General features: G+C 44.5%; 1 protein-coding gene across 1 annotated transcript; it reads left to right on the top strand.

The window, feature by feature from the left end:
* Positions 1–318: 318 nt before the first annotated feature.
* On the top strand, positions 319–18,056 carry fscn1a (fascin actin-bundling protein 1a). Its single transcript, XM_080043297.1, has 5 exons — positions 319–1,337; positions 11,863–12,019; positions 13,140–13,261; positions 14,746–14,913; positions 15,703–18,056. Exons 1-5 carry the CDS (start codon positions 497–499, stop codon positions 15,909–15,911), a joined length of 1,497 nt encoding a protein of 498 aa, XP_079899423.1. The 5' UTR covers positions 319–496; the 3' UTR covers positions 15,912–18,056.
* Positions 18,057–23,304: the final 5,248 nt, after the last annotated feature.

Here is a 23,304-nt window from a genome sequence, read left to right as displayed (position 1 = left end):
GACAATGCAATAGATAGGCTGACAATATTATACAATTGCAGTATGGATAAATCAGGATGACAAAATTACTTTTTAGCACCCTAATTCCATTATCTGCTCACACACTATTAGTCCTACTAGTCTGAATAGACAAAAGAAATGCTGACTATCATGAAAGGATGACTGACGAAGAAGAGGAGAGAGAAGAAATAAAAGTTGAGTTCAGCTACCAGATTTCTGTCCCTCTGAGGGGGCGTGGCCTGAAGCGCAACGTCACTGATGGTTATATAGTGTGCAGCTGTGGCGGCGGGCTCGCGCTGCTGAGACAGGCAGAGCACTGAGGACCGGTGGCGCGCGCTCACAGACACACTCCCCAAACAAAGAGAAGCACGCGAGGCAGCACAGCATCCCACCTTTTCAGCCGCGAGCTCACTTGCAGAACCGCCCCCTCCCCTTCCCTCTTCTCTCACAGAACCGGTCCAGTCCACAAGGCTCGAGCGCACGCACAGAAGCGACCATGACAACCAACGGAGCGTCTAACGGAACCAGCGACATGCTGCAGATCCAGTTCGGCCTCATCAACTGCGGGAACAAATACCTCACGGCGGAGACCTTCGGCTTCAAAATCAACGCCTCCGCCACGAGCATGAAGAAGAAGCAGATCTGGACCCTGGAGCAGAGCGGAGACGACTCCACCGGGAACGTGTTCTGCCTCAAGTCACATCTGGGCCGGTACATGGCCGCTGATAAGGACGGGAATGTTACCGGGGAGAGCGAGACCCAGGGCCCGGAGTGCCGGTTCATCATCACCGCCCATGACGACGGCCGCTGGTCCCTGCAGTCCGAGACGCACGGCCGCTACCTGGGCGGCACCGAGGACCGGATCATCTGCTTTGCCCAGACCGCGTCTGTGGCGGAGAAATGGAGCGTGCACATCGCCATGCACCCGCAGGTGAACCTCTTCAGCATGACGCGCAAGCGTTACGCGCACCTGAGCTCCAAGGTGGACGAGATCGCCATCGACCGGGACGTCCCGTGGGGGGTGGACTCCATGATCACGCTGGTGTTCCGCGAGCAACGCTACCACCTGCAGACCTCCGATAACCGCTTCCTGAAGAACGATGGAGAGCTGGTCGCCACCACGGACAAGAGCACGGGCTACACGCTGGAGTTCCGCTCCGGCAAGGTGGCGTTCAGGGACTGTAGCGGCAAGTACCTCGCGCCCTCCGGGCCCTCCGGCACCATGAAGTCCGGCAAGAGCGGCCGCGTGGGCAAGGACGAGCTGTTCGTGCTGGAGCAGAGCCACCCGCAGGTCGTGCTCACAGCTGCCAACGAGAGGAACGTCTCCACCCGGCAAGGTGGGTCTGGTGGTCCGGTCATCTGTGGGGGTTTGTGCGTTGAAGGCCCGGTGTTTATTTGAGTGACAGCGCGTGTATGTATGTATGTATGTATGTATGTATGTATGTATGTATGTATGTATGTATGTATGTATGTATGTATGCGCGCATGTGTATGTGTTGGCATCTCATCCTCTGGCAGAGGAAGGGTTAAAGTGATGGAATGTCAGACTGCATCCCCCCCTCTGCAGCTCACACACACATTATCACATCCCAAAGGGTAGGATAGAGGACAGTACATGTTAATGGCCTACATCTTCACACACACGCTCACAGACGTCTCTGTGTGTGCACTTACACAAGCTAAACAATGGCCTGTTGGTCCACATCTGTGTATGAATATGATCCAGAAACACTCAAGGCCTGTAATGTGTTGGAGTGCAGGAAAACAGAATTACAGTCTGGGCATACTGCTTCCCAAAGTCCACACTAATGGAAACAGGGTAGAAAGAAATAGATGAAGGTCCACAGCACAGGGCATGTTTGCTGTCAGGGTTTTTTTCCGAGTGTAACAAAGAAGGCCACACAGTCCTCAGCCCCTCTTAACATAGACACAACAGCACCATGTTCACGCGTGCCATCATTCAAATGTAAAACAGCCTTAAAGTGCCAAGAGTCTGGAGTGGCACGAAGCAGAACAGGAGACCAAAAACGATGTGCCACAAAATGTCTCCAAAACGGCAGCATGCCACTAAAATGAGTGTAATCCAGATGTTTTATAAGAATGGCAACAATTGTTGATGCTGCATTACTTACTGAGAGTTTATTTGGAAACCTACTGTTACTCAGAACTTCATTTGAACTGCAACCCCATTAGTCATCACCATTAACACTAATGAATGTTTTAGCCTCACAGCGCTTATGTCATGGCTACACAAAACCAATAATTTCCCCTCACTGCACAGTGTGGGCTCAGACTCCCGACCTCCATATTGTGTTTTTTAGTGTGTGTGTGTGTGTCTAGTGTACAGCTGTTAGCGTGCAGAGGTACAATCATGTTCTCTCCACCTTCTTCCTTCCTCTTGCCACCCCCAACTTCCTTACTTTTCCCACCTTTTCCTCTCTTTTATGCATCCTTCATCGTTTATCCTCCTCCTCTCCCATCCTCCCTTGCCTTCCCTTCCCTTCCCTTCCCTTCTCCCCTCCCCCCACTCCTCCAGCCTTCGGGCCTGACTGCTGTATATGTCTGAGGTCATTATCAGTGGCATCCCTTATGCTAAACGCTTGGTGGCTGTCTAAATACATATCATAAATCATTTGAAAAACTAGAAACATATCGAAAACAATCACAAAGACCTTTTTTTTTTTTTAAATGTAAGGTCTTCCAGTGAATCATGCTCTGAAAACATCTGAGTCAGCACAAAATAAATAAATAATCCCTTGATGTTTGGGTAGAGAGGAGGGAGAAAAAAGGCCTGAGAGAGACTGTGGCATTGACTGTGTGGTGAAATGAATGATAGCAGGGTACTAATTGATGCTCTTTAATGCTATATTTAGTGTGTGGTCAGTGGAGAAGCCTGGTGTGACTATATGCCGTGCGGTTTGGTTGGTTTTGCTTCCTCCTTTTCAGAAAGTCTGATCCGTCTCTCCTCTTTTCATCTAGCATGCTACTGTCTCTCTGTCACACTGAGCCTGTTTGTTCTGTCGCCCTGCTTTGTTTAGTCGTCACGCAGATACTTATTCACGCTTTTTCTCCATCACCGGTGTGCTCGGGCCTCACAACACAAAATGGAGGCCAGTTTTTGAAGGTGGGAGTCGAATAAAAAAGGGCTCACGTCACGCCATGGAAACATTATATCATCACTGGCATTCATGAACTGATTCTTATCAATTTAATTATCCATAATTAACAATAACGAGATATTTTATTATGCCGTGTGCAGCAACTTCCATGCTCTTTATACTCACATTATGTACTTAAACAATCAAATGCCTCGTTTCCACCGAGTAGAGCGGGTCGGATCGGAGCGGCTCAGAGCGGGACAGCTCACTTTTAAGAATCTCGGTGTTGTTTCCACCGCGGATCCTACCCAAATGCCTCGTTTCCACCGAGTAGAGCGGGTCGGATCGGAGCGGCTCAGAGCGGGACAGCTCACTTTTAAGAATCTCGGTGTTGTTTCCACCGCGGATCCTACCCTTACTGGTGGGGCGGAGTTTAGGCTGGACTGCGATAGCCGCCGCCAGAATGTGGGTTAAACTATCGGGCTGTGGAACAACTGTGGTCAAGCCAGCGGTCTCTCGTTTTTGCTTGGTCAAACCAGCCGTTTCTTTATTTATTCCCCCCGTGTTGTGAGCACAGAGACGGCTCGGTGCAAGTTGCAACTGATAGAGACAGTGAGAGAACAGCGCTGGCTGCGGCAGCTACGTGACATCGTAGCAGTGGGACACAGTGTAGCAAACTGATTCATTTAATGACGAGGAAAAACACCACACAATAAACAGTGCTGCGCTCACATTTTCGCCAAAACACACTGACTCTCTTCACTCTAGCCGAGGTGACTACACAAGGCGGAAATGATTCTTTCGACCAACTGTGGTCAAGCCAGCGGTCTCTCGTTTTTGCTCGGTCAAACCAGCCGCTTTTTTATTTATTCCCCCCGTGTTGTTGTGAGCGTGTATTTACTACTATCTAGGCTATGGCGTAAACACACAGAGACGGCTGAGCAAACAGTGCTGGCTGCGGCAGCTACGTGACTAGCAGTGGGACACAGTGTAACCAACTGATTAATTTATTGACGAGGAAAAACACCACACAATAAACAGTGCTCTGCTCACATTTTCGCCAAAACACAATACCCTCTTCACTCTTGCTGAGATGATTACACATGGCGGAAATGATTCTTTCGGCCAATCAAATGACGGCAGTGTGTAGCGCCGCCTTCTCATGAATTTTCAGACCGCTTTCAGGCGGCCAGTACCCCTACGGAGGAGTACTGAGATCGGGAGCGGCTCAGAGCGGTTAGGTGCGCTTAAACCGTACCCTACCCAACTTTTGGCAAATGAAAAGCCAAACTACCCGGACCGAACCGCTCCGATCCGACCCGCTCTACTTGGTGGAAACGAGGCAAAAGTGAATGCATTTATTCAGGACTTATTTCTGTATGGAGAGGTAAAAGGTCCTATTTCAGTTTGTGTTTAAGCAGCTCAAGTGTGAAAACATTTATACTTACTTACATTTAATCACTTTTTACTGATGTAAATGAACGTTGTACAGTATATACCGTAGTGGCTGAGGGTGCAGGAATTGTGAAGCTGCGAAACTGGGATTAGCTCTGCCATTAATGGGGGAAAAATTGTTTCTCTCTAAATAATCTATTGCAGTTGTAGATACATTATTGATGCTAATAGGGAAATGCTCATACATTGTGTTGCTTCCACATATAGGTAGAAATGCACCACTGCAATACACTGAACAGGTATCTATCTGTACACCCACATCAACCATTGGTCATTTTACCTTCACACATGATCCCAATGAGCACTGACTTTTACAGTCTGGGAAAACATAGAAATGTGCTTGGTATTGGTGATTGCCTTGACTTCAGATAACAGAATTGGTATTGTGTAAATTAAAGCTGTGCCAGTGCATTCCTAATCAGTGGTCAGATGCAAAGCTCATATATGCACACAATGAGCAGGAGTCTATTATATGAAGACCTTGTTTCACCCCTCCTAATGACTGGATCATTGTGATGTGGATTAAACATTGAGGGGAATTAAGTCTGCTCCAGATGTTTTTTTTTTGACCGACAGCTGTTAATGCCTCTCCTCTCTTGATCCAAGTTGGCAGCTGAAGTCTGCTGGCTTTTATTTCAGCAGCCTAAAGTTTTTTTTTTGTTTGTTGCCGTGAGCGAAATCAAGTGGGTCAGCCCAAAAAGCCACTTTGTCCGATCAGAACTCGGCAACACTTTACTGACATTCCAATGCAGTTGTTCCCCATTTGTTTCTACATACATACATGCCAGTCTTCCTTAAAGTTAACATTTGATGTTCACATTGGATGTCCAAGTGACTAAATTGTATAAAATCCTGTGACTGATACTCTGAGATCATTTTGGGTTTATCAGAAGCTGTCGTGTGTTGTTGTGAATCCAAAATGCTGCAAAAGAAATCACAAGAAACACATTTTTGCCCATGAGCTGTGAAGCTGCCAGCCGCCTCTGAACTCCCCACTGACATTTATTTCCTTCCTTCTACTCCTTGTATTACCATTGATTTGCTCTCTAATTTAATAATAACAACAGGAAAGGAGGCTTTCAATTAGCCCACAAGTTCACATTACTTCACATGCGCCAGTTGCATGACTGAATAAGTGGCATTGAACCAAAAAAATAACTCAAATCATTCCAATGAACATCCTCTTGCTTCTGCTGTGCTCTTATTAGTGCTCCCACTTCTCATAATTGCCAATAATCGAAGCCCCTTGCTCTTTTCTCTCCCTCTCTCCACATCCCTGGAAAGGAGATAGTTACTAATTCCCTGAGAGACCGCTTAACAACCCTCATGGACTGAGACACACAATTGTTAGTGGGTTAGCCTCCAGCTCAATGGGCTGTTAAGTGGCCTGTTCTGCCCCTACACTGCTGGTCTGTCAGCTCAAATGGACGAGAGCCCATCATGTCCTGGGTGACCACTGAGTGCTGACAGCTCTTTGTAGCGTACAGTCCCCCTTTTTACTCATCAACTAAAAAGTCAAATTCTAACATGGGTTGGAATGGGAACAAGTCAGCACCCCCTTCATGGTTTCTCACTGCATCCTGTGACTAAGCTCCCATCTATTAACTGCAAATTGGATTCAGAAGTACTTGGTATTAATGTACAAAGTACTGTAGAACATAACTAAAGCATCATGAGAAGATTTAAAATGCCAAGCAACTCTGAAAAGATTTAGGGAAATCGGGCTGAATCACTCTTCCCCAAGAAGATGGATACCTCATAGCTTTCGGGTTTGATGCGATGCTCCAGTCAGTTAGCTTAGCATATAGCCTGCAAACGTGGCTTCACAGCTATAGCCTGGCCCTGTTGTTTGTACAAAATCCAAAGTACAAAGACGACATTTAGTGCAGGAATGTTTTATAGCTGATAACGGTGACCACCTGAGGTCAACCCATTCAGGAGATTACTGCACCTGCCCAAGAAATAGTCTGGCCCACATTTCCAGTCTTTATGCTAAGCTAGGCTCATCAGCTTTATATTTACCCTACAGACATGAAAGTGACTGTTCAAACTCTCAAAAAAGGGCTTCCAACCTTTTTTATCCAAAATGTTTAACTATTCCTAAGTGTAGGTTAAAATGGCCAACGTGTTTTCCTTCAGGTTACCATTGGAAACCAGCTGTAAGTATACCACGATGTTCAGATTCCACATCAGAATTATAAGTTTTATGCGGACGACCAGATTTTGGAAAAAGTGTTAAACCATCCCATCACGTCAAATCAGTCATAATCCTGCTTTGAACTATGCATTGTGTTGCGTGTGTGGGGTAAATGGAGGATAGACAGAAACTGTGGCTCCATGTTGTGTCTGGCCAGGATTCAACGCCTACTCCCTTTCTGTATCCTTCAACCCCTCCCTACGCCCCCTGCAATCCCGCTGGCAGGAAACGAGACATGACACACACACATACACACAGCTCCAACCTTGGCTGGTGTGTGTTAAGTCCCGCGGTGGGGTGACTGGTGACGGTCCACTGCTTCTCTACATCAACACACTCGGCAAACTCTCACCCCTGATAGGAAGGGTTGCAATCCATTTACGCATCCTTGGAAGTGACATTTTAATGCGTTTTACAGTCCATCAGCATGTTCGTGTGTTATCAGACTGTGTATGTGTGTGTTGGGAGCATGCCAGGGGAGCCGGCTTACGTAGATGGCAAAGCACCAGGGAACCCAGCTCTCCTTAATGTCGTCTGCCTTTATTATAGGTTAGGCTTCAGCTGTGTTGTCCTGCCCCCACCCCCCCTCTCTGGGCGTGTCCACTCACTCACTCACTCACTCACTCACTCACTCACTCACTCACTCACTCACTCACTCACTCACTCACTCACTCACTCACTGACTCACTCACTCACTCACAGTCCAAGTGTTCTTCAGGCAATTTTTTTGCAACTCACTGAACGCAGAAAACATCTTTGACACATCACCGGGCACGGCATTGTACAGGACCTCGCACATCCGACCTCTTTTGTAGATGTTTTTTTTCTTGTATTTTGTTAGAGCTTAGTACGGAAGAGAGTGAGGGCCACAGAAGAGAACAAAACATTTGAGGAGAATGTTTTCTTCATTGTGCACTTAACGACAAATACAGTACAATGTCAAGAATACACATGGCAGGTCAAGACGGTGATGTTGAAAAGATGTTGACCAGATATGAACATCCGGTATCAATAACTCATGAGTAAGATGTATTTCTACTTTATTCTCAACATTTCGACTTTCCCCGAAGTGTATCATTTAAAAAAAAGTCTTACTCATACTCTTCGGTAATTTAGAGACTGGTCTGTGTTGAGTTTGTTTGTACTGTATGAGCAGCAGTATTACTGTGCAGTGTTTAGTGTGTAGGCAGGCTGGCCTCTCGTAGTGTGTGTGTGTGTGTGTGTTTGGGTCAGAACAAAGGCCAATGATCTGGCTCCCTGTTTGTGCCCCAGCTGGTTGCCTCCTCGGCCAGGCCTGCTGAACAATAGGATAGACACACTCAAACAGACACACACACACACAAACAGACCCACACACACACACAATTGCACTTGACACAATCGCGTGTGTTCACAGCAGGCCCTCCGGTGCTGGCTCACAGTAACCGGGGCCAACAATCTGTGCCTGCCGCCATCAGGCTTGAATGGGGTGGACAGAAAGATGGAGGGGTTGTTTTCAAAAGTGTGTGTGTGTGTGTGTGTGTGTGTGTGTGTGTGTGTGTGGTCACTTCTTTTGGTGTGGTCTTCTGGAGAGGGACACTGATTATGTGTGTGTAAGTGCAGACCCTCTTCCCTGCCCCTCCATTAACCCTGAGAGGTTCATAAAGTTACACACACACACACACACACACACACACACACACACACACACACACACACACACACACACACACACACACACACACACACACACACACACACACACACACACACACACACACACACACACACACACACACACACACACACACACACACACACACACACACACACATACACACACACACACACACAGAGAGCCTCTCTCTGGGTCACGGCTGTGGCTCTATAGGACTCAGCGTGCGAGTGTTTTGTCTCTGTCAGTCTTGTGTTTTCATGTTGTGTGTATCTCTGTACACGCCAGTATTTTTATATTCTTGTGATAACTCTTGACCATTTTCAAGGTGTGTGTGTGTGTGTGTGTGTGTAGGGACAGACACTTCCTCCTACCACTGTACGCCCAATAGAACAGATGGGATCCAAATATCATCATACTTCCTTGGAAACGTTCAGGTTTGCAAATCATTTCGACGAGAGGAAAAAGTTATTTGACAGCAGAGGAAACGCTAAATTCAAATCAAAAGGATTCGGGGTTTATCATTTATTCAAATGGTCTCAGAATGTAACTGCAGTCTCTTTGTTGGTCCCTTTTTAGTTTCCTGTTTTATTTTCATATATTGAAATTAATTTTTTCTTCCTGTTGTGTGATCAAACTAACAGGTGTGTGTGTGGTTTTAGAAGTAAATGCTGACAGTCTGGGAATTCAAGACATTCGAATAAGATCTGGCAATTTGACACTTGCATGCCAGAAATATTATAAATATAGAAATAGATTTTAATTGAACTGTTCTCTTTTGGAGCTATGAGCCAAATGACTCGCTGCATTGAACCCTGTACAATTGACATCATTGTGTAGGGCGAGTAAGTAGCTTTTCAGGCAAAAAAAAAAAAAAAAAACTTTATCTTGATTTGATAAACTGGGTACAATTTAGCCCAATGTTTCTGAATAATATTTTTATTATGATACAAAGACTTTTTGTATCCTAGTGGAATCTAATTGATGACATAGTCAGTAAAAATGTAAATCCAGACGGTTTACACTCTGTCCCTCCTGCTGCAGTAATAAATGGGCTCTCCTGTGCTACTGTGCAGTGTGTGTGTGTGTGTCTGTGTATGTTTGGCGAGCAGGAAGCACTAGCAGCGAGGATTAAAGGAGAGTTCAGCAACATGACTGATAGTCCTTTGTCGGACCCTCTTTTTTCCTCATTTGTCCTTCCCTATAATGTTCCTAAAAACCTCCTCCTTGTCTGTTGCAGTCCAACTTACATTTCATCTTCTCTGACCCCCCCTCCCCCCTCTCTTTCCCCGCACCATGTGGTTCCCATTATGGCCTGTTATATTTTCCTTCTGGATCATCTGTGTGCGCGGCGCGTTCCCCCACATATTTCTGTAGAAACTCCATCTCTATGCGGGCACTAGTCAGTAGAGAAGAACGTTTTTTTTTTTTTTTTTTTCACAAAATGTGCACAGTAACTCTTGTGATTACTACCTTACATAATACTTATGCTCTTTGTGACTAGAGCAAAAGCTACATCTTTGGCCTTCAGTTTGGAAGGCAAACTGCGTCCAGCTTGTATTGAGACACCATGTGCTGTGTGTGTGAAAGGGAACAGGAAATACAGAACAGGCCCAGGGATATTGTAAAACTGTTAGGGACTAAGTGATTTGATTAGTGGGTCGGGCTGAACTGACTTTTTAAATAAGCAAAGTCCTCTCCAAAGTCAATTAGTTTAACTCATTTTCTCATTAAAAAGGTGTTGTGGACATCTTTTTAAATTGCCTTAAATGATGTCACTTGAGTCAATCCTTGGGCCTGAAGACTACGAGTTTGAAAATAAAATAAATCTCTTGTCGTGAACATGGAAAGAAGTAAGCTCATCAAACCTCTGTTGCCTGCTTTTCAGCGCTGCTCGAAGCTACCTGTCCTGTATCAGTTTGGATCCTTGTTTCATCATAAGTCTTTCAGTTACATTTAAGTTACAAGAAAAGCAGAAAAAAATACATAACCATCCCACTAATAATTTCCATACAGTCCTTCTGCTGACATGAATTACCATAGGCCCTGCTCTTATTTTTGACACACATAATGATAGTTTAAAAAATAAAAATAAAAATTTAGAGATGGTTTTTAACATGTTCAGCGTGACCACTGCAGCCAGTTGTGAGACTGTAAAACGACAAAGAAACATGGAAGAAAATGAGAAATGCCAGAGGGAGGAGGAGGGCTGTCACACATGAAAAGGGAGACAGATGGAGAGCACATGAGCGTGTGTGTCATGGTTTGTTTTCTCAAACACATCTTTCTTTCTTTCTCTCCATCTCATTCCTTCTCTGGCTCTGCACACATTTACACAGCGCTCCAACAGATAGTCCATCTCTCTCTCTCTATCCATCCAGCCCTGCAGCTATATGGCTGGCCATGCCATGACCTCATCATCATATACAATAGTAGCCATTGTGCTACAATAGCTGTGTGTGTGTGTGTGTGTGTGCGTGTGCGAAGTGGTACACTAGACGGGTGTGTATGTTTGTCTTCATGCTATAGTGGCCTCATATTTGTTTACCTCTTTTGTCGCTTTTGAGTGCCTTAGTTGATGTGATTTTAATGAGGTCTGGTATTCTGTAAACATACAGTGGGGTATATGGAGACACGCACATGAACAGACACACGGACACACACAAACACACACACCCTAGCCTTTTAGCCTACATATTTAGTAAGCATATATGTAGCCAGAGCTGGGAATAAACAATTACTGAACATATTGATATTGATTTACTTATTTTTGGTTGTTGAACAGCCAAAAGGTTTTATTTTTGAAATGTGGAAGACCTCAAATCTAGAATCAGCGAATGTTTCAAATTTCCAGCAGGGCAAAGTTTTCACTTTCTCCAACACTGCACCTAAAAAAAAAAGTTTTCAGCTGTAGCTTTTAGCATGCTCACAAGCTTTATGATGGTCCATGGGTTAAACATCATACCTACCACACATAAGCATGTTAGCCTTTAACTTCCAGTTCAGCCTCACAGCTTGGTCTACAGCATGGCTGCATGGCTGTAGACCATGTGTCTTGTTGCTTAAACATAATCTGATACAGTGTTGGTGAATGCCAGTGAGGAGAAGATTCTTGTGGGTTTTGGTGACCAGTCACTATGACGACTTATCCTTTGAACTCTAATGAGGTCTGTCTGGCCTATGACAGATGTGTGTGTGTGCAGCTGGCTGAAATCCTTCACTAATCCTAGCCGTCTGATGTTGCTCATTTAGTACGTCTGATCGTGACCAAAGGATGTGTGTGGGTGTATCAGAAGCTGGTTATACCTTACTGTGCGTGCGTGCGTGCGTGCGTGCGTGCGTGCGCCTGCATCTGGATTGTTCTCTTCTGTGGCTATTTTCAGCCTTCACATTTGTGTCAGACTCAACACTGGACCCCCTTGTATTTTAGTTAACCTCAAACGTCTGTCCCCGCCCAGGTATGGACCTGTCAGCCAATCAGGACGAGGAGGGCGACCAGGAAGTCTTCCAGGTGGAGATCTGTCGCGAAAACAGGAAGTGTGCGTTCCGGACCGCCGCCGGGAAATACTGGACCCTGACTGCTAACGGCGGCCTGCAGTGCACCGCCTCCAGCAAGTAAGCATCGCCAAGTCTCCTCTCTCTACTCAGACACACGTCGGAAACTTTCAAATTCACCACGACCACACCTGCTCCAGTCTGTCCATACACCACTAACCGTGTGTGTGTGTGTGTGTGTGTGTGTGTGTGTGTGTGTGTGTGAGAACTTGATACTGGTCCGTCACAGCTCCCAGTCTGTAGTCCCTCCAGTAATTTGAGCTTTGACAAGATTTAGGAATTTTGTGTGTATTTGATTGTGTGTGTGTGTGTGTGTGTGTGTGTGCGCGTTCAGAGAGATTTGTGTGTGTGTGTGTGTGTGTGTGTGGGAGGGGGGTGAGGGTGGGGGGGTGAAGAGTTGGTGATCTCACGATGCGGCTGTTGCTAGTTGAGGGAGATGAAGTGTGTTTTTGTACAACCTCAACCTGTAGAGAGTGTTTGTCTTTAATGTGCAGAGTGCTGTCTGTTAACCCCTGACCTTTGACCTTTTTAGAGCATTTCCCTGCAAGGCCCCAGACAGATTCAGGAGCAGAGACTCTCAAGTACTAAGCTCATCACTCAGCTCTTTTTAATTGTATGTCGAAAATGACCTTTATTTTGAAAATCTCTGCATGTTTACTGTAAAGGATAGAAGCTGCAGACTTAAAGCATATACTACATATATCCACAGGAGTTGATAACAGGGCAAAACCAAAAATTGGCCCGAGAAGCACGTGTCCTGAGAGAACTTTATTTTTTTCTTTAGATTAGGCCAAACAGAGTCATTGACACGACGCACACTGCTCCATTGCATTCCTGAGATTTGGCTCATCACAGATACGACCACAAAAAGCCTTTCTCCCCACCAAGTTCTCCCGAGGGTTTTAAGGAAACGGTTTAGAGACCGTTTCAGAGTTTTCTGTCTAATAAAGGGGTTTGAACTCCAGAATGCCTATGCAGAAGAAAGAAAAACCCTCCCCTGTGCCAAGAGAAAGGATTAATAAACTCCTTGATCCAACGAAACCAAAGACTAAAAAGTAAAGCTTAATCTGCACCTCTCCAATAACACAATCATTACTTCATCACCTTGCGTTTACACCTGAAACCCTACTTTGTGTGTGCTGCTTAGCTCATATGCCTGTCTCTCTCTGTCTATCCATAGGTCGGCTAACTGCTACTTTGACATCGAGTGGCGTGGGAAGAGGCTGACTCTCCGTGCTGCTAACGGGAAATACGTCGCCGCCAAGAAAAACGGCCAGCTAGCAGCCACCATCGACTCTGCCGGTCGGTGAGATTTGTTGATTCAGCCGCCCTTAGAAAATGACATGTAGATTACTAACTTTTTAATCAGCTATGGGGGAATTTTTAACACGGTGAAGACTACAGGGATAAAATCACGGCTGGATGTTTTGTGTCTGTTTACTCTTTGGCGGATTCAGCATTGTTGCAATCTTCCATGTGCTCTCTTCTTGCCACATTCCTCTTTCGGTTCTAAGTAAATCATGTTGATTAGAAACATCATGAGAACATTCCTGAGCGTGCAGAGTCAGTGAGAAGCCTGCAATGTGACACCAAGACAGAAAGGGAACGTAACAATCAACTAGTACTGTACATAAGGACAACTCTGAGTATTTTTTTTTTATAATATAGAACAGAATAGAATCAGAATCCTCATTGCGTTGTATTCAGGAGACGCACATTTACATTGTATGTTAGTTTGATTTATTTTTGTCTCTGAACTGTTGCAGGGCAACCAGTGAAACCCTCAGGTCAAGAAAATAACACTTTTGTTAAAACATGCATGGTTTTGCTTGCCTTTGGACAGACTCATGCTAGCTGTCTGTTTCCAGGCTTTGTGCTAAGCTAAGCTATTGAAGAGACGGGATATGAGAGTGGTATTTATCTTCTCATCAAACATCAAACACATCAAAAAAATGTAATTAGTTTTTTTACACAGTGTCAAAGTATACTCTTCTTAACAACAGCTCACACAGCTTTGTATAGGGCACAGACGGTACATTTTTTTTTTTACAGCCAATGCTTTCATCACTGCAATACACAGGCATCATGTCAGCAAGCAGACCCCATTATAAAGCGGGTTCTGTGTGTTGGCCTTAGTGAACTAGAGCTGAAGCTTCACTTTGTGCTGCGGTTATTGATGAGGGAGCTGTTGGCTCCCACTGTGGGTTTTGAAGCCAAGTTGCTTTGCTATCATTTTTTAACGAACTATATGAAAAGTCAGCGCTTTAAGCTGAAGCAGTGAGCCTGCAGTTGCTCCGGTCAATTCGTTTTCACGTTTTGATTGATATAAAAGCGGCGTTTGATTATTAAAGGTGCACTATGTCAAGTTGGGGCGTGTCACAGAAGTGAAACATTGTTACTAAAATAAACAAATTTTCCTCACAGGAAAATTGGATCCCTGGAACCCTGTTTAAAGATAGAAAGCGACCTGAAAAGTTCCACTGTTGTTGTTGTTTACAGCAGCAGGGGCCCACAGTTTAGTTTACAAACATATTCTGTTTCCAGGTTCCTCAAAATAATTTATGATAATAGATGTATTCAATTGAAAAAAAAAAAATGACCGGTAGAGTAAATATTTTTGTAGACTTACTGCTAGCTCTGCAACTTCCCCGTACCATGAAACTGCATAGTGCACCTTTAAAATCCTACATTGTGTGTGTGTGTGTGTGTGTGTATATATATGTGTGATTATTTTACTTTCCACAAAGTGTAATGTTGCGTCCCCCTTTTTTTTGTGCGTCTCCCAGGTGAGTCCGAGGAGTTTCTCATGAAGCTGATCAACCGTCCGATCATCGTGCTGCGCGGGGAGCACGGCTTCATCGGCTGCAGGAAGGTGACAGGCACGCTGGACTCCAACCGCTCCACCTACGACTACTTCACCCTGGAGTTTAGAGACGGAGCCTACAGCCTGCAAGGTCAGTCCAGGCCATTCAGCTGATGTGAAGATTGATAGATAGATAGATAGATAGATAGATAGATAGATAGATAGATGGATGGATGGATGGATGGATGGATGGATGGATGGATGGATATAGATAGGTCAATGTTTTGTTTTGTAAGGAAACGTGGTGCCAGCTGTGTGTGTTGTTTGAGGCAATACACAGCATGTTGTAGCATGTGGAGGAGGGACCTCCTGCAGGCAATACAAGGGATTAAGTCATTTCCTCATTATGGATTTACTGTCTCATGAGGCGTTTCTGCCAAAAAAAAGGGGGATTTGATTTGGATAATTTATCACACCCATTCACACACTGTAATTCAAACAAAAAGCTATTTTTAAGCCAAAACCTTTTGTTCCCCCCCTCCCCCTCCCCCTACCCCCGGACATTTTTTTCTTGCATCAGTTTGTGGTGGACATTTTTTTATTTATTTAATTTGAGTTCAAGAATGTCACTGCTATGGAGCTCGGCTGATGGTACGTGTCCAAAAAGGATGTTTGAATTCGTTGGGAAATCTAGTTACAGGTCGGAGTAATATATACCTTTACTGTTAGTTTGATCTCTTCTTTGGAGAAGGAGTGGGGGGGGGTTGTCTTTCTTTTATATATTTTTGAGGGGGCCAAATGTACCTCCTTCTAAATACTGAGAGGGGACATATCCCCTGCAATCCCCCCCTAAAATGTACGCCTATGCCTTCACAGTCTTTTACGCTGCCTTCTTTCCTTTATCTCAAAACCTTTGTGTTCCGTCTTTCCCCTCCTACAGACTCCACGGGCAAATACTGGATGGTGGGCAACGAGCAGTCGGTGGTGAGCAGCAGCGATACGCCTGTCGACTTCCTCTTCGAGTTCTGCGACTACAACAAGCTGGCCGTGCGTCATGTCGCCGACAGCAAGTACCTGCGCGGAGACCACGCGGGCGTGCTCAAGGCCAACGCCGACGACCTGGAGACCGCCACTCTCTGGGAGTACTGAGGGGGGACTTACCCGTCCTTACATCTACCTTACCCCCCCCCCCCACCCCCCACACAACACCACTCCCATTCTCGTTGCTTATATTATATCCTGTACTTATGACTTTATATGTTGATAAACTGCACAGAGAGAACCGGAAAGGATAGAAGAAGCAAGCAAGCAAGCAAGGAAGGAAGGAAGGAGACACTCCCTTTTCTCCCACCTTCCCTTCCCCTTTATCCTCCCTTTCGCCCCCCCCCCCCCCCCACTTCTTGCTCTGCGGCGTCGACCTTATCTGTTGCCATAGTTACCGTGTGTGAGCGGCGGCGTGCACTACTTTTTTTCTTTCATGCTCCGATCTGGTTTTTGCTGCTCGACCGACTGACCAACCTGTCACTCACTCTCGTCCTCGCCTTACGATTGGGCCGTGCCCTCTCCCAGAGCAGAGCCAGAACCACGTTTAACCCCCCCTCCCCCCTCTCTCCCCCTCCTCCCTCTCTCTCTCTCTCTCTCTCTACTCTTCTCTATTGTCTGTGAGAGCGGCAGCAAATTGGTGGCAGTATTTAATGGTGTCTGACCTGGTCTGCTAGATCCGTAGGCCTTCCTATACCTGATCTGTCCCACCCCCAAACAGCTGCTTCCTGTTAACTGGATATATAAAAAGATGGAGAGGAGTGGTTCTGCTTCTATCAGACTAGGCTGACCAGGCGTGTGCATTTTTTCATGAGCGAGGGCCAACTTTGCGCCTGTGTGATGACTTTTATGTGATATAACTGGAGTGGATCTCACGTTGATAAAAAGATATGGAAGATAATGTAACTGACGGGCTCCCCCCCTATCTCTCTCTATACATCTCGACTGTAAAATATTCAAAAACATGCACCAGTTTCCTGTGTTGTTCTCTAGCTGTGTCCTCATTGGTTGGTGGGGGGGATATTCCAAACAGGATGTAGGAAGTTAAACCACTCGTCCCTTTATCCTGCACTCACACCCCCGCCACAATACACAAGCTAAACCTTCTATTGTCCAGAGAACAGTATAAAGGAGATAAAAATAGAAAATGGTGCGGTCACATAGTGGATGTTTACTGCACTCACCTGTCTTACTGGAAGAAAAAAAAACACAAAGTTGGACTCTTTCTTTTTCTATGTCCAAGGCACAGACATTATCATGAGTGATCGTACAGTAGGTAGACATAGTAACTGGAGTGAAATGATTTATAAACCCCTTTTTTTTTCCTATTTTGAAAGCTGCTTTTTTTTTCTCAGTATCCCTCAACCAAACCTTGACCCTCAGCCTTTTACAGAGACCAAAACCTTTGATACTGGAATAACTTAACTGTCATCTCACACACAACCTGGTGCTACTTACTCCCATCAACAAATATGACATTTTGACCTAAAGGGTCTTATGTTCTAATTTGGTTTAAATGTTTGAACAGCCTTCGCATTAAGATAAGGGCCAACTTGTTTTTGTTTGTTCTGTTCTCAACCTGTCATGGAAGGCAGGGGAAGGGATATGTTTGATTTTTTTTTTTAAATAAATAAGAAAAACTTTTTAATTTGTTGTGTATTCAACAGAAATGTCTGTTATGCAGTCATATAGCACATTGCACCCATGGGTCCTGCCCTCTTTTGATTCTCTCCCCCTCATAACACATTCTGTCTACTGATTTTTTACAGTAGCCTATAGCAAACATTATTTGGGCTCTCAATACATAATAGTCTTCGTCATCAATCATTGTAACCCATGAAATGATACATGATTGTAGCTGGCTCCGCACCAACTTTGTCCAATTTTCCCTCTCTTTAAGTTTTAGAGCGTTTCTTGCATTGAAGGGTTGAGAATCTTGAGCGGGTAAAAAGGAGCGGAAAAAGAAACAGCCGTATCCAAGGTAACAAGGACCAATGCTTAGACAAACGGATGTGGAAGGGTCAACATGTGGTAATGACTGTGCCTTACTCTTGAGTTTTTGGGCCGTAGGAAAATAAATGGATATTAAAAAAAATAATAACAATTTAAAAAGTCCACATCTTTTCTTTGTATAACTGGAACCTTTTTTTTGTATTTTTATTTTGTATAATTTTTTTGATATTGTGGATTAATCTCTCTCTCTCTTGTGCCATTGGTTCACCTAGAATCCAACGACCAATAAAATAAAATGGGATTTGGAACGCTACTCGTCTCTTCCATTGTTTCTTTGTCCTCGTTTGATGATGAGCTTGATTTTTATATCAATTATCAATTTGAATTTTTTTTTATTGGCTGAAATGACAACCGTCACTAGCAGATGGGAAAAATGTAAAACTTTGCAAACCTGTGCTTAATGATGCCTGCTAGTGATTAGGCCAAATTAAACAAAATTCCCTAATCACTGTTTTTTAGCAAAGTGTCAGCTGGAACATTTTGATTTTCATACCTACTGTATACACATCAGAGACAGTCATGGTTGAACCATGGGAATCCCAGCCTTTCCTCTCCCTCCTCATTCTTCACATAATTGTAACGCTTTATACTTGGTCTTCTGCCAGTTTCTGACCACAGCGATTCCATGTGCTGTCCCAATTACACACACACACATATGGAAACACACATACTTTTTCCTGTCTCCTGAATAGAGCCTTTGTGTTGAAACATTTATTCTAGTGCAGAGACACGTCCCCCCCAAAGATTCACACACCCACACACACACACAAACACCATTCAGGGTGGTAATGTAATGATGAAGCCTCCAGAGCAGGTCACTAATCCTCCCCTCCTGCCCCCAGATCCCAAAGGGACACCCAACATGGCAAAACAAACACACATCAGCCTTCCGTCTAATCTCATCCCCTCTGCTGCCTCATGTTCCCCTCCCACCTAATATATATCTCTCTCTCTCACTGTGCCTGCTTCCAACATGTCCTCCCATCCACCCCTCACGCTCTTTGCTCGTTCCTCCTTCTTTTTCCCCCACTCTTCCTCCCTCTTCTGAACAATTCTGCAGAAAAGATGAGTCACTCCCAAAAAATATGACCCAGATCCTAGAAATGGGTGCAGTGGTTTGTGGGTAAAGTGTCAGGCTGCAGGGCAGAGCCGACTGGTCCAACCCCCCTCCCCCCTTTCTCTCTGTCAGAACAAATGAACAAGGGAAGCAAGGGAGGGGTGGGATGGGATGGGGGGAGGGTTAAGAGAGGTAGGAGAGAGACTGTGTGCGAAATGGCCGCCGTCTCCACCCACATCTGAATCTGATCCCCCTCCACCCCCCTGCACCTCCTCAACCATGCCTTGTTGTTACCATGGCAACACCAGCTGCTAGAAGCACAGAGGTCTGAATAAATAAAAGAAATGCTTGTGAGTGTGCCAGTGGCCAGATATGTAAAAAAAAAAAAAAAACCTTCATTGCATCCAGAAAGGCAGGCTGATTGATTGAGGCACCAGCATAAGGCTTGTGTGTGGTTTGAAGGGATGCGGGTGCACAAAGTCTAGGGGTGGGGTCCTTGGGGAGCAGTAAAGAGGAGGAGGAGGAGGAGGAGGAGGAGGTGGGGGGGGGGGTGTCTGCCTTTGATCAAGAAAGACCTCATCATTTAGGAGACAGCACAAGGCCAGGCTCTGCTGAACTACTTTCCTCCTCTTACAGTAGGCCTATATCCCTCCCATCCAACCCGGGGCTGAAGAGGATTGGTGTGTGTTGTTTCTGCCGGCTCTCCCCACTCTAATCAAATCTAAGTTCGCCGGTGTTTTTCCATCATTCACGTGGCCAGGCACAGAGAGAGTGGGCCACTGGGTCAGACTCAACTCGGTAATCACTTTAGGGGACTCGAGAGGAGCAACATGGGCCTGTGCACAATGAATAGGAGATTGACATGGAGGGCAGCTCTGGCATACTTTCACATCTGATGTCTATGTAAACACAGCTTAGACATGCTGATGTTAAGCAGGATTCATTTAAACCATATTAAACAACTTACATGCTGACTTTTGATAATTAGCAGTGAAAACGCAATACAGCTGAGTTGATTAGAATGGCATTAGTTTAGCAGGTATTGGACTGAGGAATTGAGAAAAAATAAAGAAAAAAATCATTGCAATCAACATAGTTTTTGTCAGTCAGATATCTGAAAAGAGTACAAATGGATTTGGGTGAAATGTGGACAACAGATTGGCCTCAGGCAAATAATTAGGATTCTGGTGGTGATCCAGATGTTAGATTTCCTGTCATGCGATGGGATTATTGCTTTCCAGTCGGAACAGTGAAGCTAGGGGTGGTGCCAACTCAATTTTAAAAGCTTAGCTGTGGGTTGTATACAGGGTCAGGGAACTACTGTACATGGCATTGCCACTGTAATAAAAACTTTATGAGGTGTGTGTGTGTGTGTGTGTGGGGTGGGGGGTCAAAAGGGTAGGATTGTAAGAAACATACAAATTACAAAAAGGTTCAAAGAAAATAAGCATATCCTTGTGTAGAGCATTTTGTAAAGGCCAAAAACTGCCAACGTACCTACGAATATAATACTGTTTTCACTATATAGTCGGCAGGTATGAAACATACACGACTAGCTGTCCTGAGGCCACAGCACAGCTGTAAAAGCACACGCTCATTAAAAATACACACACTCATTAAAGATATACACAAACAATAACAGATACAAACAACGCCAGCGGAGGTGGAGCCGCCAAAACTGTCTGGGGAGTAAAACACTGCCAGACACCACCAGTCCTCATGGAAGAGGCAGCAGAGGGCATTAATATGCGCACGCACACACACACACACACACACACACACACACACACACACACACACACACACACACACACACACACACACACACACACACACACACACACACACACACACAACATGTGATTCTCTGGGTGTGAAGGTTGTCTAGGTCACCACAATGCTTTGCATAAATGTGTTTGATGGATACATCCTACAGTAACAGTCCCACTAGCTCTCACAGATACATGAATACAGAATTACAGGAAGCTGCAGCAGAAGTGCTATTTGTCCCAGGAGTTAAACCAGGTCATGTCTGGTTCATATTATCAGGACTGCTGTTCAACCTGTCTCAATAAAACAAGGTCCGAGCCTCAGGTTGACGCCAGCTATTCACTGGGGAGGACCGGGCGTTTGTTTTCTGTGCTTTGAATAGGGAATGGCCACTCTGTTATTTCACTGACTGATTTACACTGTTTCACACACAGTGGCAACTACAGGAGCTTTACTTATTGCATTGGACATGCAACTGAGTAACAGAGATAAGAAGAAAGACCAACAGTCAAAAAACAACATATGTGATCACAGCATGTATAGGCCCATTTTTCAATCAATACATGTATTGATACATTATTATGTTTTATAATATCTGTTTATGGATCAAAATAAGCAGAAAGTAGTGTCTGTTTTTTTGTTGTTGTAATTATAAGGCTCTTGTCTGTCATATGCATATTCATTTATATTTCCAACCTCTTCAGTGTCAAAAGTAGGCTATCATTGGTATCCATTATTTTTTGTTAAATGTGACTGAGCTTGGCTGCTCTGTATCTAGTGAAGTGACGCCCCACCACTCTTATTTAAGATAAACTATCTGGTGAGAAAACAGAAATCTGTGTCCTCTTATAGTTTTGAATGTCGTTATCACCATCGTTATCTTGTTATCTCAAGAAAACGAGTGTTATGTCAAGATAACATGATAATCAACCCATTATAAAAAAGGCTGTTTCCTCTTAGGATCATCTTCTTGTGATGTGAAATTTAAACCATTATCATCTGATTAAATGCATAAAAAAACTAATAAAATGTTTGACCATGAAATATCTTTTGGAATCTTAATTATAGTCATTGCATTGCATGGACGGAGAGAATGAAATGCAGGGAATAAGAGTGGTGCCTTTAATAGCGCTAAGTCGAATGCGTGGCTAACAATGCCAGAAAGAAGATCTAACATTGTAAAATGCAATGCAACATTTTTTTGTAAAGCAATTTTCCAACCCTTGTATTTATGCACACCTTCATCAGATGATGTTCAGGCCTCTAAAAAGGGGCCTTTACATGATAAGTGGTGTGCATTTTCATTTTAGGATACTTGTTGGACCTACGTGGGCAGAACAAGTCTCCTTTATTGAGCTTTATCACATCCCTTAAGCCTGTCCTTTGTTCTTTGAATTAAGTAAGTCATTAGCAGATAATACTCTATAATACTATTGGACTGTAATCCGCGACCCACACGCTCGTCTGGTGGGCCCTCGGGTGTCTTCAAGGACTGTAAAAAAAGCAATAAAACCATTTCTCCCCAGAAGGCCTAATTGTTTTCAGTTCTCATCAAAGGCTTTGCCCTCACAGCGGCAAGACAGTCAGAGTGAAGGGTCATAGATTGAGCTAAGGTCTTATAAAGGGGTGATCACTCAGCTGAGCAGCCATCTTATTTATGGTGGTCATGGGAGTCACACACACACACTCATGTGGACCCTTATGTGAAGATATATATATATTTTTTTATCATTGTGAGCATTGTGTTCATTCATTATGGGGAGTGCTAGTCAGACTGTACAAACAGCTGGCAATAATGTCAAGTTAGTAGTCTGCTGTGGTCAAGTCTGATGTCATAATGATTGATGTCATTAGAAGTGCAGACATTGGTTACCTCTCGCTTCTTCCACATACCAACTAGGTGATTCAAATGTATTGTTATGGGTGAAATGTCTAGTCTTCATAACCATTGAATTAATTGCCATGGACCTTCATAATAACTAATGGTAATCTTGTGACTTTTCAGGAGTAGTGCTCCAAAGGTTATGCTGGGGTTTGTCAGGATTCTTTAATACATCTTCATTATAACATGTCATTTGAGTCAATATTTACATTTCTGCTGTCTAAACAAGCCAGAGGTACATAGTTCTACTCTGCTATAAATCATATTCTTATAATCTCTATGGAAGCCCCGTCATGTCCTTGTGTATCTGCATTACATAAAACACATGATTTCATTCAGTTTCTATAAATTGACTGGTGTTAAGTCTAATTCTGGCCGTCGTACAGATCCAGCCTGTGTCATACAATCCCCATGACTAAAACCATTAGGAGCCCTGGGCTAAAACGCGGCTTCACTGTCCTACTTGTATAGTTTGCCTGCAGACACAAGAGGCTGTGAGTGTATGTGTGTGTGTGGAGCCAAGTGATTTTTCACACTCACAGCACACTTAGTTGAACAAAGAAGTCCCCTCTCTAGGTAACATCACAAAGCACGGCTGCCGCGTCGCTACGATTGGTGGAGAGCACACGCTCGGTCATATGATTGGTGCATAGCCCAGGGGCTCAGTTATCATGAGTCAGCCCCTTTCTTTCTGCATGAGACGAGGGAGGAGGGGGAGAGACAGACAGACTGAACAGCATGACCCAGACAGACAGACAGACAGACAGACAGGAAGAAAA

Source organism: Ammodytes marinus, assembly GCF_949987685.1.
Source record: "Ammodytes marinus genome assembly, chromosome: 16".
In the NCBI taxonomy this organism is placed as follows: domain Eukaryota; kingdom Metazoa; phylum Chordata; class Actinopteri; order Uranoscopiformes; family Ammodytidae; genus Ammodytes; species Ammodytes marinus.
Note: the sequence above shows the minus strand (reverse complement) of the source record. Positions and strands in the feature narration are given on the sequence as shown.

Coding starts and splice junctions, on each gene's coding strand:
- fscn1a (XM_080043297.1), top strand. CDS start 497: ATGACAACCAACGGAGCGTCTAACGGAACCAGCGACATGCTGCAGATC. Junction 1,338..11,862: donor GAACGTCTCCACCCGGCAAG/GTGGGTCTGGTG, acceptor GTCCCCGCCCAG/GTATGGACCTGTCAGCCAAT. Junction 14,914..15,702: donor CGGAGCCTACAGCCTGCAAG/GTCAGTCCAGGC, acceptor CCCCTCCTACAG/ACTCCACGGGCAAATACTGG.